A 14,704-nucleotide genomic window follows, 5' to 3' on the forward strand; every position below is an offset into this window, starting at 1 on the left:
TCGATCTGATTTAGGGTTTTCACCTGGAAAATCAAATCAACGTAGCTTTTGTTGTTTTTCTTCTAGATCTTGGTACTGCGAGATTTGTTTGTGTTCTTGCAAGTTACTGCTGTGGTTCTTGTGTTTGTGATCGTGATCTCTTCTGTGAGTTGTTCATCGATTGAGAAAACAAACTAGTCGGTTAATCTTCTTGTCTGAAATAACTCTCTAGGGGCTGAATTTCATCACCGATAAACTCTAGAAGGGAACGGACAAGGAGAGTCGATTTCTCTTACACGTCTCAAAGCACTGTGAGAATATTCTTGTACCTTTCTCTTTGTTCTATATATCTGTTCTGGGAGATCCTGGTGTCTCGTGTACACCAATTATTGTTCTTACTGTTTTTGCTATTTGTTTTTGTTTTGTGTTCCTTCTGTACTGGTGTCTTGGGCATCGACATACGTGGTGACCATCTGGACGTAATATCAGTACAGAAGTGAGTTCTTTGTTTCTTGGTTGTTTTCTATATGGCTGGTGGTTCTTCTGATCCACCTAGTGGAAGTGGAAAGGATGATCAAATTAATTTTAATGATCCTCTTTACATCCATCCTTCTGATAATGTTGTTACATCAATCATTACAACGAAATTAACTGGAAATGAATATTTTAGACTTTGGAGGAGCTCCATCTCTAGAGCTCTTAAAGCTAGGAATAAGCTAGGGTTTGTAGATGGTACTTTTAAAAGAAGTATGGTTGATGATTCCAAACAGGCTAAGTGGGATAGGGCCAATGCTGTTGTTTCTTCTTGGCTTCTGTCTTTTATTTATAATTCCATCTATCAGAGTCAAGCTTATTCTGAAGTTGCTGAAGAAATTTGGGAAAATCTTTTTGATACATATAATAAATCTGATGGGTCAGTTGTGTTTAATATTCATCAGCAAATTAATTCTTTTAAACAAAATGGTATATCTTTGTCAGATTACTTCAATAAGCTTGATTCTTTATGGAAGGAATTTGATGGTCTTACTAGTTTAAATGAGTGTACTTGTGATGCTTCTGTGAAACTTAAAGATCACTCTAATCTCATGAAACTTACGCAGTTTCTTTCTCGACTTGATGACTCTTATAGTCAGGTAAAAAGTCACATTTTGTTAATGGATCCTTTGCCCACTGTAAAAACAACTTTCTCTATTGTGTCTAGAGAAGAGTCCCTTCAAAGGAACGAGTCTTTTACCTTTTCTCAGTTTGTGTCTAAGACTCAGTCAAATGCATTTACCACTAGGTTTAATAATAATAGGGGCAATACTAATAAAAATAAGGGTCAATCTGTTCAATGTAAAAACTATGGAATTAAAGGTCACACTATAGAAAAGTGTTACAAGTTAATTGGATACCCCAAGGATTTTAGATCAAGGAACGAAACTGGTAATGAAACTAATTTTGTGAAAAACTTTTCTGCTAATTCTTCTGTCACTCCTTCTGGAAGTGGAAGTGCTTCTAATTCTTCTGATTCTAATGGTGATTTTGAGTTTCATCAACTCACTAAGGATCAATATGTCAAGTTTCTACAATTAATTGGTGACAAACAAATTAATGAAGAGTCTTCTTTCAGTGCAAATATGGTAGGTACTTGTGTATTTCAAGCTTTTAATGCTTATGTTAGTTCACCTAAGTGGATTGTTGACTCAGGAGCTAATCAACATATGATTGCTTCTGAGTCACATCTTCATGACACTCTCGATGTGTCTAAGTTGGATTTGGTTGTAAATCATCCTAATGGTACTTCTGCTAAAATTGAAAAATTAGGAATTTAAATTTGTCTGACACTTTGACACTATTTGATGTGTTTGATGTTCCTGATTTCAATGTAAATCTTTTATCTGTTCATAAGGTTTGCAAGGACAGTAATTGTGAAGTTGTCTTCAATGAACATAGTTGTAAAATTCAGGGTTTACAGTCAAAGGTGATGGTGGGGAGTGGTAGAGAGTCTGGAGGTCTCTATTACATAAATAGTGTACCTTCAGGTATTTCCTCTAATCTTTCTAAATCTTCTTCTGTTTGTTGTGTGTCTAAATTGACTTGGCACCATAGACTTGGTCATCCTTCAGATCAAGCTTTAAGTGTTTTAAAAACAAGCTTAAAATTAGTAATGAAAATCTTCCTCCCTGTGATGTTTGTCATAAAGCTAAACAGACTAGGGAACCTTTTCCTATTAGTCATCATTCTACTTCTAAACTTGGTGAGTTGATTCATCTAGATGTTTGGGGTCCCTATAGGGTGACAATTATTGAAGGATATAGGTATTTTTTAACCATTGTGGATGATTATACTAGGGCTACTTGGGTCTATCTGTTGAAGTCCAAAGATGAAGTCTATGATTGTGTTGTTGGTTTCTTTAATATTTTGTTTAATCAGTTTTGTGTTAAAGTTAAAATTGTTAGATCAGATAATGGGACTGAGTTTTTAAATAATAGAATGAAACTTTTAATTGAGTCAAAAGGAATTTTACATCAAACTTCTTGTGTTCATACTCCACAACAAAATGGGGTTATGGAGAGAAAACACGGACACATTTTAAATGTTGCTAGATCTTTAATGTTTCAGTCTGTTGTTCCTCTAAAATATTAGGGAGATGCAGTTTTAACTTCAGTTTTTTTGATAAATAGAACTCCTACTTCAGTTTTGAATGGTTCTTCTCCTTATGAACTTGTTTATAATAGTGTTCCTGTTTTTGATAAACTTAGAGTGTTTGGTTGTTTATGTTTTGCCACTAAATTGAATAATCCAGACAAGTTTTTTGAAAGAGCTGATAAATGTCTTTTTCTTGGATATTTTTCTGATAAGAAAGGTTACAAAGTTCTTAGTCTTGACTCAAATCTTATTTTTGTTTCCAGGGATGTAAAGTTTTATGAATCTGTGTTTCCATTCAAGCTTAAGTCTTCATCTTTGACTGATAGATCTAATGCTCCTATGAGTCCCAATGATTTGTTTTCCTATGATGAGTCTTTGAATTCTAGTTCAATTCTTGATAACACTGAACTAGAGAACATAGGAGGTGACCATCAGTTGGATGGTGCTAATACTGATCAGGTCCTGGATGAGACTAGTTTTTCTAATGTCAGCAACCAAACTGATGAAGTTTATGTGCCTTTGACTAATGAGTTGGTTCCAGGCTCCTCTACTTTGACTGAGGAAACAGTCTTAAATACTTCAGATCCTTCAGATAGTTTGTCAACTAGGGAAACTAGATCTGGACGTAGCATTCACATGCCAGTTAGATTTAGTGACTATGTTATTGAAGGAAAACATAAATATGGTATAGAAAGGTCTGTTAACTATTCAACTCTTGATAAAGATAATTTTTTTTTGTTTCAAATCTTAATAAAACTGTTGAACCTAAGAATTACTCAGAAGTTGCATTGGATCCAAATTGGATCAAAGCAATGAATGAGGAAATGGAAGCGTTGTATAGGAATAATACTTGGGAAATTACTAATCTTCCTAAAGGAAGAAAAACCATTGGATGTCGTTGGATATATAAAATTAGATATAAATCTAATGGTGATATAGAAAGATATAAAGCTAGGCTAGTAGCCAAGGGTTATAATCACAGAGAGGGAATAGATTATGAGTAAATTTTTTCTCGTGTACCTAAAATTGTAACAGTTCGAGTTGTTCTTTCTTTGGTTGTTCATCATTCCTGGCCTCTTTTCGAACTTGATATTAATAATGCTATTTTATATGGAAACTTATCTGAAAGTGTTTTTATGAGCCAACCTGAAGGGTATCACTCAAAAGGTGATGTTCGAGTTTGTAGGTTGTTGAAATCTCTTTATGGACTTAAACAGACTCCTAGGAAATGGAATGAAAAATTGTGTTCATCTCTTTCTAGTTTTGGATTCAAACAAAGTATAAATGATTATTCTTTGTTTGTTAGAAACTTTCAGGATACTTTTGTTATTCTTCTTGTGTATGTGGATGATATCATTTTAATTGGAAATTGTGTGACTGAATTGAGTAATGTTAAAAGTTTTCTCAAGTCACAATTTTTAATAAAAGATCTTGGTGATCTTAAGTATTTTCTTGGTATAGAAGTTATAAGAACTGATAATGGTTTATGTCTTAATCAAAGGAAGTATTGTATAAAGTTACTTCATGAATTTGGAATGCTTGCTTGTAAGCCTGTTAAAATTCCTTTAGAGACTAATCTTGTTATTAAAAGAGAATCTGACTTGGATAAATCAGACTATTTGTTAATATAACTGAGCATCAAAAACTTATTGGAAAATTGATTTATCTAACTATTACTCGACCATATATTTCTTATGCTGTTCAGTTGTTAAGTCAGTATATGCACAGGCCCTATAAGTCACATGTTAATGTTGCTTTCAGATTGTTGAGGTATTTGAAAAATAGTCCATGTATGGGAATTCATTTGGTCAGGTCAAATTCTTTTGATTTAGTTGGTTTTGTTGATGCAAACTAGGCTAAGTGTTTATTTAGTCAAAGATCTGTAACTGGTTATCTTGTATATTTAGGAGGTTCTTTAGTCTCTTGGAAGAGCAAGAAACAGAGTACTGTTTCTCGCTCCTCCACAGAGTCTGAATACAGGGCTTTGGGGAGTATAACTTGTGAAGTTATATGGATTTTAAAATTACTTTATGATTTAAATATAAAACCAAAATTACCTGTAGATATTTTTTGTGATAATGAATCTGCAATTAAGTTGACTTTAAATCCTGTTTTTCATGAAAGAACAAAACACTTTGAAGTTGATCTGCATTTTCTAAGAGAAAAGATTGAGAATGGTTTGCTAAAAGTTAATACAATTGTATCTTCAGATCAAAATGCAGATATTTTAACCAAATCTCTTGGTAGTAGTCAACATGAATATATTGTAAAAAGGCTTAATATGGTTAATGTTTTTAAAGGTAAGTAAAAATGTGTTTTCTAAAATTAATGTTTAGTTTGAGGGGGCATGTTGAGAAAAGTAAACTTTTATTATAAAACTTAAACATTAATTTATATTTTGTATTAGAAGTGTGTTTCTTGTATGTGTAGGGGTATGTTGTGTAAATTGTGCAGGTGTTACAGGATTTATGCGCGGATCTATTTCGGGTTATAACCCGGGTATATAAAGCAATCAACAGGAGAGGATGAGTTAATTCTGTATCAGATATTTTAGATGGTTCTTATCCTCTCTCTCTCTCTCTCTCTCTCTCTCTCTCGTTCTCATACACAGATTAGGGTTTGTTCATATTGTAAAGAAAAATTATGTATCTTACAATTTCTATTGTATTCTAGTTTTCATATGAGAGTGAGTGAATTTGTAGTGAGGTTTCTTTTGTAATCTGTTGATGTATAAACCATCTGTTTCATAGTGAATGAAATGATGAAGTTGGAAAATCTTTGAGTTGTTCAGTTTTTTAAGAAGATGATTGGTTTGCCCGTAAATTTAATCAAGGTAAAGAGTTATCCGTAATTATTGTCATTTTTACCTTTTGTAAGAGCAAGTTTTACTACAGATGATAAAATAATTTCAGCCAAAATGCAAAAAGCACATGTTCTTTCATCATTTTATCAATTTAGTCACTGAAGTATTATATTAATAATCATAAAAGAAGTAATACTTCAATGGCTATATCGATAAGATGGTGATTGTGCTTTTATGTATTTCAACTTTTTCCAAAACCTGATAGCTGGGATTTTTTTTTCTTAAATGGTCAAAAAAAGTATAAAGCTTTAATCACTTCAGAAAAATGTTCTCTTAAATGCAAAGAAGTAGAATTGTTGCCCACGAATTTAATCTATTATTACTTTTGTACTTTTTATTTGTACTGCTTGTCATAACATCTAAGTTTTATGAATTGATTCTAGACAATGCTATATTTTTATTACTTCTAGCCGTTTTAAGGATTTTCATACTCTCGATTTAATTTGTCATTTACTATGTTACTCTTGTAGTTTCAACATTTGGAGCAGTTCTGGATATGGAACATATATGTGATATAACAAGTTCTTGTTGAAGTCTTCATATCTTTTATTTTATTTTTATCTATCCTCCTAATCTCTCTTGATGCTCATTAACTCTAATCCACATTAATAACAACAATTTGGCATCTCTCAGGATAACTACTGCATGTCTTCTGGTTATTCTCTCTCAAGTCTACAGGTTTTAGTTTTTACCTTTAATTACTTCTATATTTGAACATTCGTGCATAAATGATAAATCTAAGGACTGCTTTGTTTTCTTGTCTTTGCTTGCTTTGGATATTGCCAGCCACTAGTTGCAAATGTACATGTATTTACAAAAATACCCTTTTATCTATTTTCTGTCTTTTGAGTTGTTATTGTGAGCTTATGGGAGCCTTTTTTTAATACAACACTTTCTTGGTTGAAAAATATAATGATAAAGATGTGAAAGACAACACCAGTTGGTTATTCTTATGTTTCTTCTTGCAAAGGAGTCAAAAAAGATGACCAATGTAAAGCTGAATCTATTTGGTGCCATATATTTTGTGGTTAATTTTATTTTATGAAAAGGTAGGTTTTGTTTGGTGCTGCACAAGAAAGTTTGATAAATTCTGTATTACTTGCTTTTCTTCTATTTGGATGGGCAACCAAGCAGTTAGTCAAATATTATTCAAGTATCAATATTATATTCATAATATAACTTTATCTTCTTTATCAACTTGTCTAGAGTTTGTGCTTCATTTTGCTCATGGGAATTGGGACTTGTGTTCATAGTAGTTAAAGATGTTTAACCTTTTTTTTTTTTCAAATGGACGGAATTCAATTACAGGCTTGTTTTGGTTGCCAAATTGTTGGAATTCAGTTCACTCAGAATCCTTTAAATTTCAGGATGGATTTCACTATTTGTAAGGCAGGGTAGAAGGAATTCAATTCAAGTCTTTTTTTTTTTTTCCATTAAAGACCAACATAGTTTCATAAAATAATAAAAATAAGATATCCATTTATATATAGTTACAACAAACAATAAATTCATATATATATATATATATATATATATATATATATATATATATATATATCATTATTATATACAAAAAGCTTTTTGCTTGAGGCGAGTTCGTGCACTACACGCATCAGTGTTTTTTGGCGCGTCTGGAATTCTCCTCCTTCTTCTTGTGCGCGTAGGATTGGAGATTTCAGAAAAAAAAAGAGGGCAAGCTTCATCCAGGTGAGTCATCTTTGTTTCAATTTGAAGAAGACACGTTTCATGATGGAGGACACCTGGTTTCTTTTTTCCTCTTTCCCAATGCATAGTAGTCGGATTGTTCCACCGCTTTTTTCCTTTTCCTTCAATGTCTTCTCCCTCTTCCCCATTTGATTCAATGATTTTCCATTCTCTCTTCCATTTTCTCTCTCAGGTCGTAAACCAAAAATCACCTAATACCCCTCGTCAGTTCTTCTCTGTCGATCAAACCATGGTTGTCAGGTAATCTCTTTTTCTAGCATTCTTTATCTATTTGATTTTGCATTCTCATAACTTATTCTTTTAATATTTGGAATCTGCAGGGTTGCATTGTTGGTAGAACTTTGAGGTTTTATCATCAGTGGAGGTTCTACATGCCCTCACCTTTTACACCAGTGGTTTCTTTTCTCCAAGCCCTTAACATATGGTATCGTTCTGGCTCATCCTTCTCCAGACTCCAAGCATATTCACCATTCCACTTAATATATAGAATTATGTTGTCCAAACCGAATCATCGGCTTTCACCGCCTCCACTTTATCGGTCGCTAATAGCTTAGTTGTTTTCTTCTACTGGCACTTGACCCACCTCAAAATCTTTCCCTTAATCAGTTCTTCTTTCTCTCCATCGTCTTCCTCTTTCTCTATAAAAATGGGAAGAAAAGAACAAAAACTCCATGGAAATGTCTTGACGATTTGGGTAATTTTTGTTGTAGCTTCTCTCTTGTTTCTATTCTTATCGGTAGTTTAAAGTTCAATTTTCAAGTTTGATTATCTGAGTCTAATTTTTTGGAACTGAATAGTAGGTCGATAAATTCCACGGTCGATCTCACACAATGTTTGAAGCTCTGTTCCCTGACTTCCTTCATCAATCTTGTTTTCTTGAAAATTGAACGAGCCCTAATTTATTGCAAATCACCTGAAAATTAGGTATTATTGTTCTATGAAGTTCTTTATGTTAATAATAGTATTTGAATATTTGTATTAGGTTTGATTGTCACTACCATGTCAAACTCTCTATGTTCATCTATTTTTCCTTCTCATTCTAACACTGACCATTTAATCTTCTTTTCTGTTATTCTTGACTGTTCAGGTTCAATAGGTTCTTCTCCCTCTTTCAGTTTGACTTTTTGTGGGTCTTGTTGCTAATTATGTTCTATAGTTATATTAGATTTTTGATGTTCCTTTCAGGTTCCATTTAATTTTCATGGCTGGTCTTTCAAGATAAGGTTTCAGGTTTCTTTCCTTATCCTTTTCATCTTGATTTTTTAATTTTTTTTGTCTGTTCTGGAGCTGATAGAAAGTGATGTTTTTCTACCTCAATTAACATATAAAAAAGGGTTTTTTTGCTTCAATTTCTATATAAAAGAATTATAGGAAATAGGGGAACAGAGAGACATATACAGGGATGGGGGGTTAGACAAAGAAGAAAGGAAGTAAAGGACATGTAGTAATGTTCAACTTAAATGATTTAAAGGATTATGAAAGAGGAGATGTCAATACACATAGATAAGGAAGCAACTCCAAACTCAATAGTTCATACATTAATTGAGTTGATAATTTGCAATAATTTTGGAGGGGTAATTTATGATTTTTAAAGTCTCCATCTTTTGGTATTTCATGAAGATTATACTTTTTTTTTTTCATTTTCTTGTTGGAAATTTGCTTTCAATTTTCATTAAGCTTACAATATTTTGAATCAACTAATATTTAAGATTTATCTATACTTCTTTCGGCTCGTGGTCTGGAGAATTTTGGTTAATCTTGTTCAATACTAGGGTGATAGAAGGCTTAAATGGAATCCATAGCTTTTTTACTTGTTGGATGTTGCTTAATTACCCCTATTAGTTAACTTGTTAAATTTTAGTCGCCTACTACTTACAACACCCATGGAGCTCCTACTACTTACAACACCCATGGAGCTGTACCATACATATGTCTACTAACTTGGAGGCCAGGAAAATATCTGCTTTACTTTAGGTCTGGTTTAATAAGTCACTTTTGTTTGGTAAAACACGGTAAATTGAGTTTTTTTTGACACTTTATTTAATTTACTATTACATTTTCATGTTACCACTCCTTCCAAAGACTATTTCAATTGCAAAAATGATAGGAGAGTATGTAGAAAGAGCAGTACATGTATTATCTTGGTAACCTAATTGTGATCTTTTCTTTCTAAAATAGGATAAAAATTTTGGGTAATTTCTAAGTTTTCTTTACTGTTGATTGCAACAATGTAATTGTTTTATATCTTTTTTATACCATCATGCTTATTTCAAATATGTGAACATCTCTAAATATAGTATTTATGTAGTTATGAGCTTGGAAGCAACAACATACAAGATGATGGTTTATTTAAAATTTTAGTGTTATCTCATCGTACTTCAAACAAAAATATTTGCAGGCAATGTACCTTGGTCTTTAGTCGTTATAGCAATGTATTTTAACTTTTTTATTTATAATAACAATTTACATTGAGTGGACTCTTCTTTTGTTATACACTTAACTAAAATATTATGCTATTCGTGGGCCGTGCTTAGCATGGCCATTAACATTGCTAGTATATATATATATATATATATATATATATATATATATATATATATATATATATATATATATATATATATATATATATTGGAATTGACTATGGTCTTTGTTTTCACACCAAATGTTGTAGTTATAAAATGTTAAGGCTTAATCAGGAAAGTATTGTTTCTGTTTTTTGTTGCTTTTTACTGGTTTATAGATGTTGTATAGGTGTTGCTGAGGGAAACTATAGGCTTTGACTCGATTATATCAATTTTGCAGCTAAGAGGAACCACATACAACTTTACTCAGCAAAAAGTCATACATTAAGTACTTATTAGTTATTTAGCATATCATTTACCTTTATAAACATGCTTTAAAAGATTTAAGTTTGTAATTGGTGTCTACAAATAATCAATCTACCGATTGACTTGGAAACAATTAGTTTGCTGCTGAGTGGAGGTCTGGAAATCGATCTTGGGAGCAACAATAATAGATTGACAAACAAAACAGTTCTTGTCAAGGTTAATTTGAAAACTTATATTTATTTTTTCAATTGCGTAGGGTTTGAATCCACTTATGTATCTGTAAAGTGTCAAGTATGGATTTAATGTGTGTCTAATATCGAAACTTTTTTACTTTTATTTTTTGTTGGTTTCAAAATATAAATTTGATGAATGTTATAAGATTTTTCTGTGTTGAATATATAATTATTTTTTATTTTTTCATGAATATATATATATATATATATATATATATATATATATATATATATATATATATATATATATATATATATATATATATAATGCCAAAATTCGTCGCTAATCAGTCACAACAAAATCTGTCGGTAATCCGTTAGTTATTATGAGATTCTGTCGGGAATCGGTTACTACGTTATTCCAGATTTCGTCGCTAATCCGTTGCAAACAGATTCCGTTGCAAATCCGTTGTGAACACATTCCGTCGGTAATCCGTAGCAAAAAATATTATGTAGGTGATCCAATACTACTCACCGACGGAAAAATCCACCACTAAAATTTTTTCGTAGCCATTGGAATTCCGTTACAAATAATTAGCGACAAGAATATACCGACATATTTTGATCTGTTACAATTCCGTTTGTAAAGAGTATTAGCGACGGATTACCAACGGATTTGGCCGTCGGTAATACTCTTTTTTGTAGTAGTGTAAATATAATTTAGATAAACAATCATATATGTTCGTTATCTGAGAATGAAAATGAATATTTTTGTAACAAATGTTTTTTATATATTAGCAAATATGTAGAAACTATAATTTATTTTATTGAGAACTGAAAATAATTCATTTAATACTTAATCATAATCTTATAATACAATTTATTCCATATTGAGTAATTTTCATTTAATACTTAATTATAATCTAATACTCATAATCTTATAATACAATTTATTCCATATTGAGTGAATACATGTGTATGTTACTGTAATCTTTTATTATTTCATAAATGTCAAAATGAAATTTTCTTGAACATGTTGTATATATAAATATGATTTAGATAGACAATTATATATGCTCATTATTTGAGAATGACAATGAATATTTTTGTAAGAAATGTTTTATATATGTTTTTTGCTTCTTTCCTTTTCACTTGCTTTTGTGTTATCTCTTCGGAGAGCAAATGCTTCACTCCATTTTCTTGGACAATTCATATTTATGACGGAATCCCAGATTCACAAATTACACTCCATGTAAGATCTAAAGATGATGATCTTGGGTATCATAATATCACTTATCAGCTTGGGTACGAGTTTGATTTTTGTGAAAATTTAATACATAATACTCTTTTTACTGGAGATTTTTTCTTCGGTACAAAGGAGGCACATTTTGATGTTTTCGACATAGACGTTTCTGACTTTATTAAGCCCCAACCTTTCCAAAGATCACATGCGTATTGGTTACTAAAAACCGATGGCTATTACTTGTCCAGATACTTTGCATCATATGATGATTCTGCATGGATTTTGATAGGACAGTGGTCATAAGTGTGTTAATGTAATAATAACGAGTCAATAAAGTTTTATCAATGTTATATATGTGTGTAAACTTCTGTTATATATGTGTGTAAACTTCCGATAAGACTATAAGGCGCACCTCCCCAAAGGGCTTCAGGGTGTTCAATGTTGTCAAGAAAACCTCGGCTACACCATTAGATGTGTATTGTTTCATTAGATGTGTGTTTTGTCATTTTTCTATTTAAAATCTAAAAAGAAATATATAGGTCTATGAATCACATTTTATCCAATTTGAAATTATGTTAATATCCATATTAATAAATGAAAATCTTTTTGCCACATATCACATTTTTATTCATTTTGACACATGTAATTTTGTGATTAATTCTTAGAAATTAATTTACACTTATCATTTTATGGTAATTTTTTATTTTTATTAATTAACTAGATGTGAAATCCGTATATTATACGGGATGGTTAACAAAATTACATATGAAGATAAAAACTTTAAATAATTTTTTTAAAAGAAAACATTAAATATTAAAGAGTAAATAATAAATATTTTTTTAAAATAAAATTTCAAAAAATATATAAAAACAAAATGATGAATAAATAAATAATTTAATTTATATTAACAATACAAAAATCAGAAAAATAATTATATTTCGACCATATAATATTTTTTTTAGTTTGTCAAATAAAACAACAAAGTTTGGTTATTTTTTTATATAGACTATTTTGTATAAAATGATAATGAACTTTAAAAGAAACATATCAATTTTGAATTATATATATTAAAGGAAACATATTAAAATTTGAAAATATAAAGAAACAAATTAATAACATATTAATTACTTTCTATAACCTAAAATTTAGATAGTTAATTAAGAAAATAAAAAATTACCACAAAATGAAAAGTGAAAATTAATTTTGTAATAATTAACCACAAAATTACATGTATCAAATGCATAAAAAATTAACAAGTAGCAAAAAGTTCTTTATTTATTAGGGAGGACTATCTAATTTTTAGGTTATAGAAACTAATTAATGTGTCATTAATTTGTTTTCTTATATACTTCAAATTTTAATATGTTTCCTTCAATATATATATATATATATTAAAAATTAGTATGTTTTTTTTTCAAATTTTATTATCGTTTTAGGTAAAGTGATCTATATAGAAACAATAATAAATCTTTGTTGTTTTTTATTGACAAACTAAAAAAAGTTATTTGGTCAAAATATAATTATTTTGACCAAAATTCTCTTATATGGTCCAACAATCTTCACGATGAGCTACAAAAAAATTAGTGGAAGTATGTTGAAAAAAATAAATAAAAATTTGATTTTTGATACATACTGTTTTAAACAATCGAGTAAAGCTGATATATTTTCCTTCCTTTTCCCAAATTTCATATATTAATAAAAAAATTATAATATAATTGGGTCCCAATAGGTGTGAAACAAAGAAGGAAAGAACATATAAACATGTAGAAGCTGTTAAAAACGATAAACTAAATCATTAAATTAACAAAATCCAAATGCTTTATTATTATTATTTTTATTTTTATTTATTTATCTATTTATTTTTTGCATATTACACCTAACCCAGTTTATTACAATGCCACATAGTTATTGTTTAATCCAAACAACCTTCCACTGATGCAACAATCACAAATTCTTGTCGTTCTCTACTTTTACCGACTTTACCCCTGCTCAGAATAGGAAAATGTATTAAGTAGTTTAACGAAATTGAACAGATTTATTATTATTATTATTATTATTATTATTATTATTATTATTATTATTATTATTATTATTATTATTATTTTAATCAAATGAAAATAATAACTATAATTCAAGAATAAAACGTAATGGATCATGGAAAAAAAAACTTTTATTAATTTGCAACTAATAAGACCCATTATATTATTAATAAACTATTAAGAGATAAAATTTTTGGAATCCATGTTCCACCTTCCACCTAATAAATGTATCATTTTTTTAATTATGACTACTCCAACATCTTCAAACATTTCTACCAATTTGCACTTTTCACCATAGCCTCTTGCTTGCACTCTTATGATTTGAAACTTGGTCTAGTTTAAAATATACGAAGTTATAAGAATAAAGGTTGTAACTTTTTTAAAAAGAAAACGATCCTGAGTAGAAATTATGTTGATGAGTTGTGTCATTGGTTTCATCAGGAAATAATGGAGGGAATGAAAAGTCAATGCTTGAAAGAGAAAGACCGTTTGAAGAAGTGACATGTTCAGTGTACAATATGTCCATATCTGAAGATATATATAATCAGTTGTTAATATATCAACAACCTGAAAAATTCACACACAATAACATATTATTAAATATGTTTTCTTACATTGTTAACTTTTTTGAGTAAATTATCAGTTTAGTCCCTGGTATGCAACAAAATGAAACAGGTGGACATACCCCACAACTTCAGGTATACCACAAGGACTAAATTTGTAATTTTGCTATTTTTGTTATACATACCTGCTCCAAGAATTAAAACACCGAGGAGCATCTCCAATTCCATTCTCCTCTTGTAAGTGCTTTCATGGCTAGATGATTCCAGAGTTCCTCAACTACAGGAGCATATTCCCTTGTTGCAGCTGGAAATATGTCTTCCAAATTACCAACCACGATGGTTTTCAATAGCCAATTAGAAAACGTTTTCAGCCTCGGGCATATGGAATAAAAAGTTTTCTCATTTTCTGGTATCCAATTTACAAAAAACTCAAGATTTGTTGAGTAATTAAATAATCTTTGAAGTATGAGAGCAAAAATTAAGTATATCGTTCAATTCTTCATCTTAAAAATGCTCTCGCCCTTCTAGGAGTATTCGAAGGTAGCCATAGACATTGCTTTGGAGTATAAACTTGATACTTTCACGTTCTTCATCGGTAAAAGGGGTCTCTTTATATAAAATTCTAGCCTGTTTGAGAATTGTACTTGTAATAGACCC

At 30.2% G+C, this 14,704-nt stretch overlaps 1 protein-coding gene across 1 annotated transcript; it reads left to right on the forward strand.

The window, feature by feature from the left end:
• The first annotated feature begins 506 nt into the window (after positions 1 to 506).
• On the forward strand, positions 507 to 14,200 carry LOC145040001 (uncharacterized). Its single transcript, XM_078987993.1, has 14 exons — positions 507 to 1,723; positions 1,786 to 1,870; positions 1,928 to 2,218; positions 2,395 to 2,526; positions 2,608 to 3,295; positions 3,391 to 3,540; positions 3,646 to 3,788; positions 3,927 to 4,190; positions 4,372 to 4,380; positions 4,466 to 4,601; positions 4,674 to 4,910; positions 5,041 to 5,109; positions 13,926 to 13,995; positions 14,128 to 14,200. Exons 1-14 carry the CDS (start codon positions 507 to 509, stop codon positions 14,198 to 14,200), a joined length of 3,564 nt encoding a protein of 1,187 aa, XP_078844119.1.
• The last annotated feature ends 504 nt before the right edge of the window (positions 14,201 to 14,704 follow it).

This window comes from Lactuca saligna, chromosome 4, assembly GCF_052625555.1.
Source record: "Lactuca saligna cultivar CGN05327 chromosome 4, ASM5262555v1, whole genome shotgun sequence".
Lineage (NCBI taxonomy): Eukaryota > Viridiplantae > Streptophyta > Magnoliopsida > Asterales > Asteraceae > Lactuca > Lactuca saligna.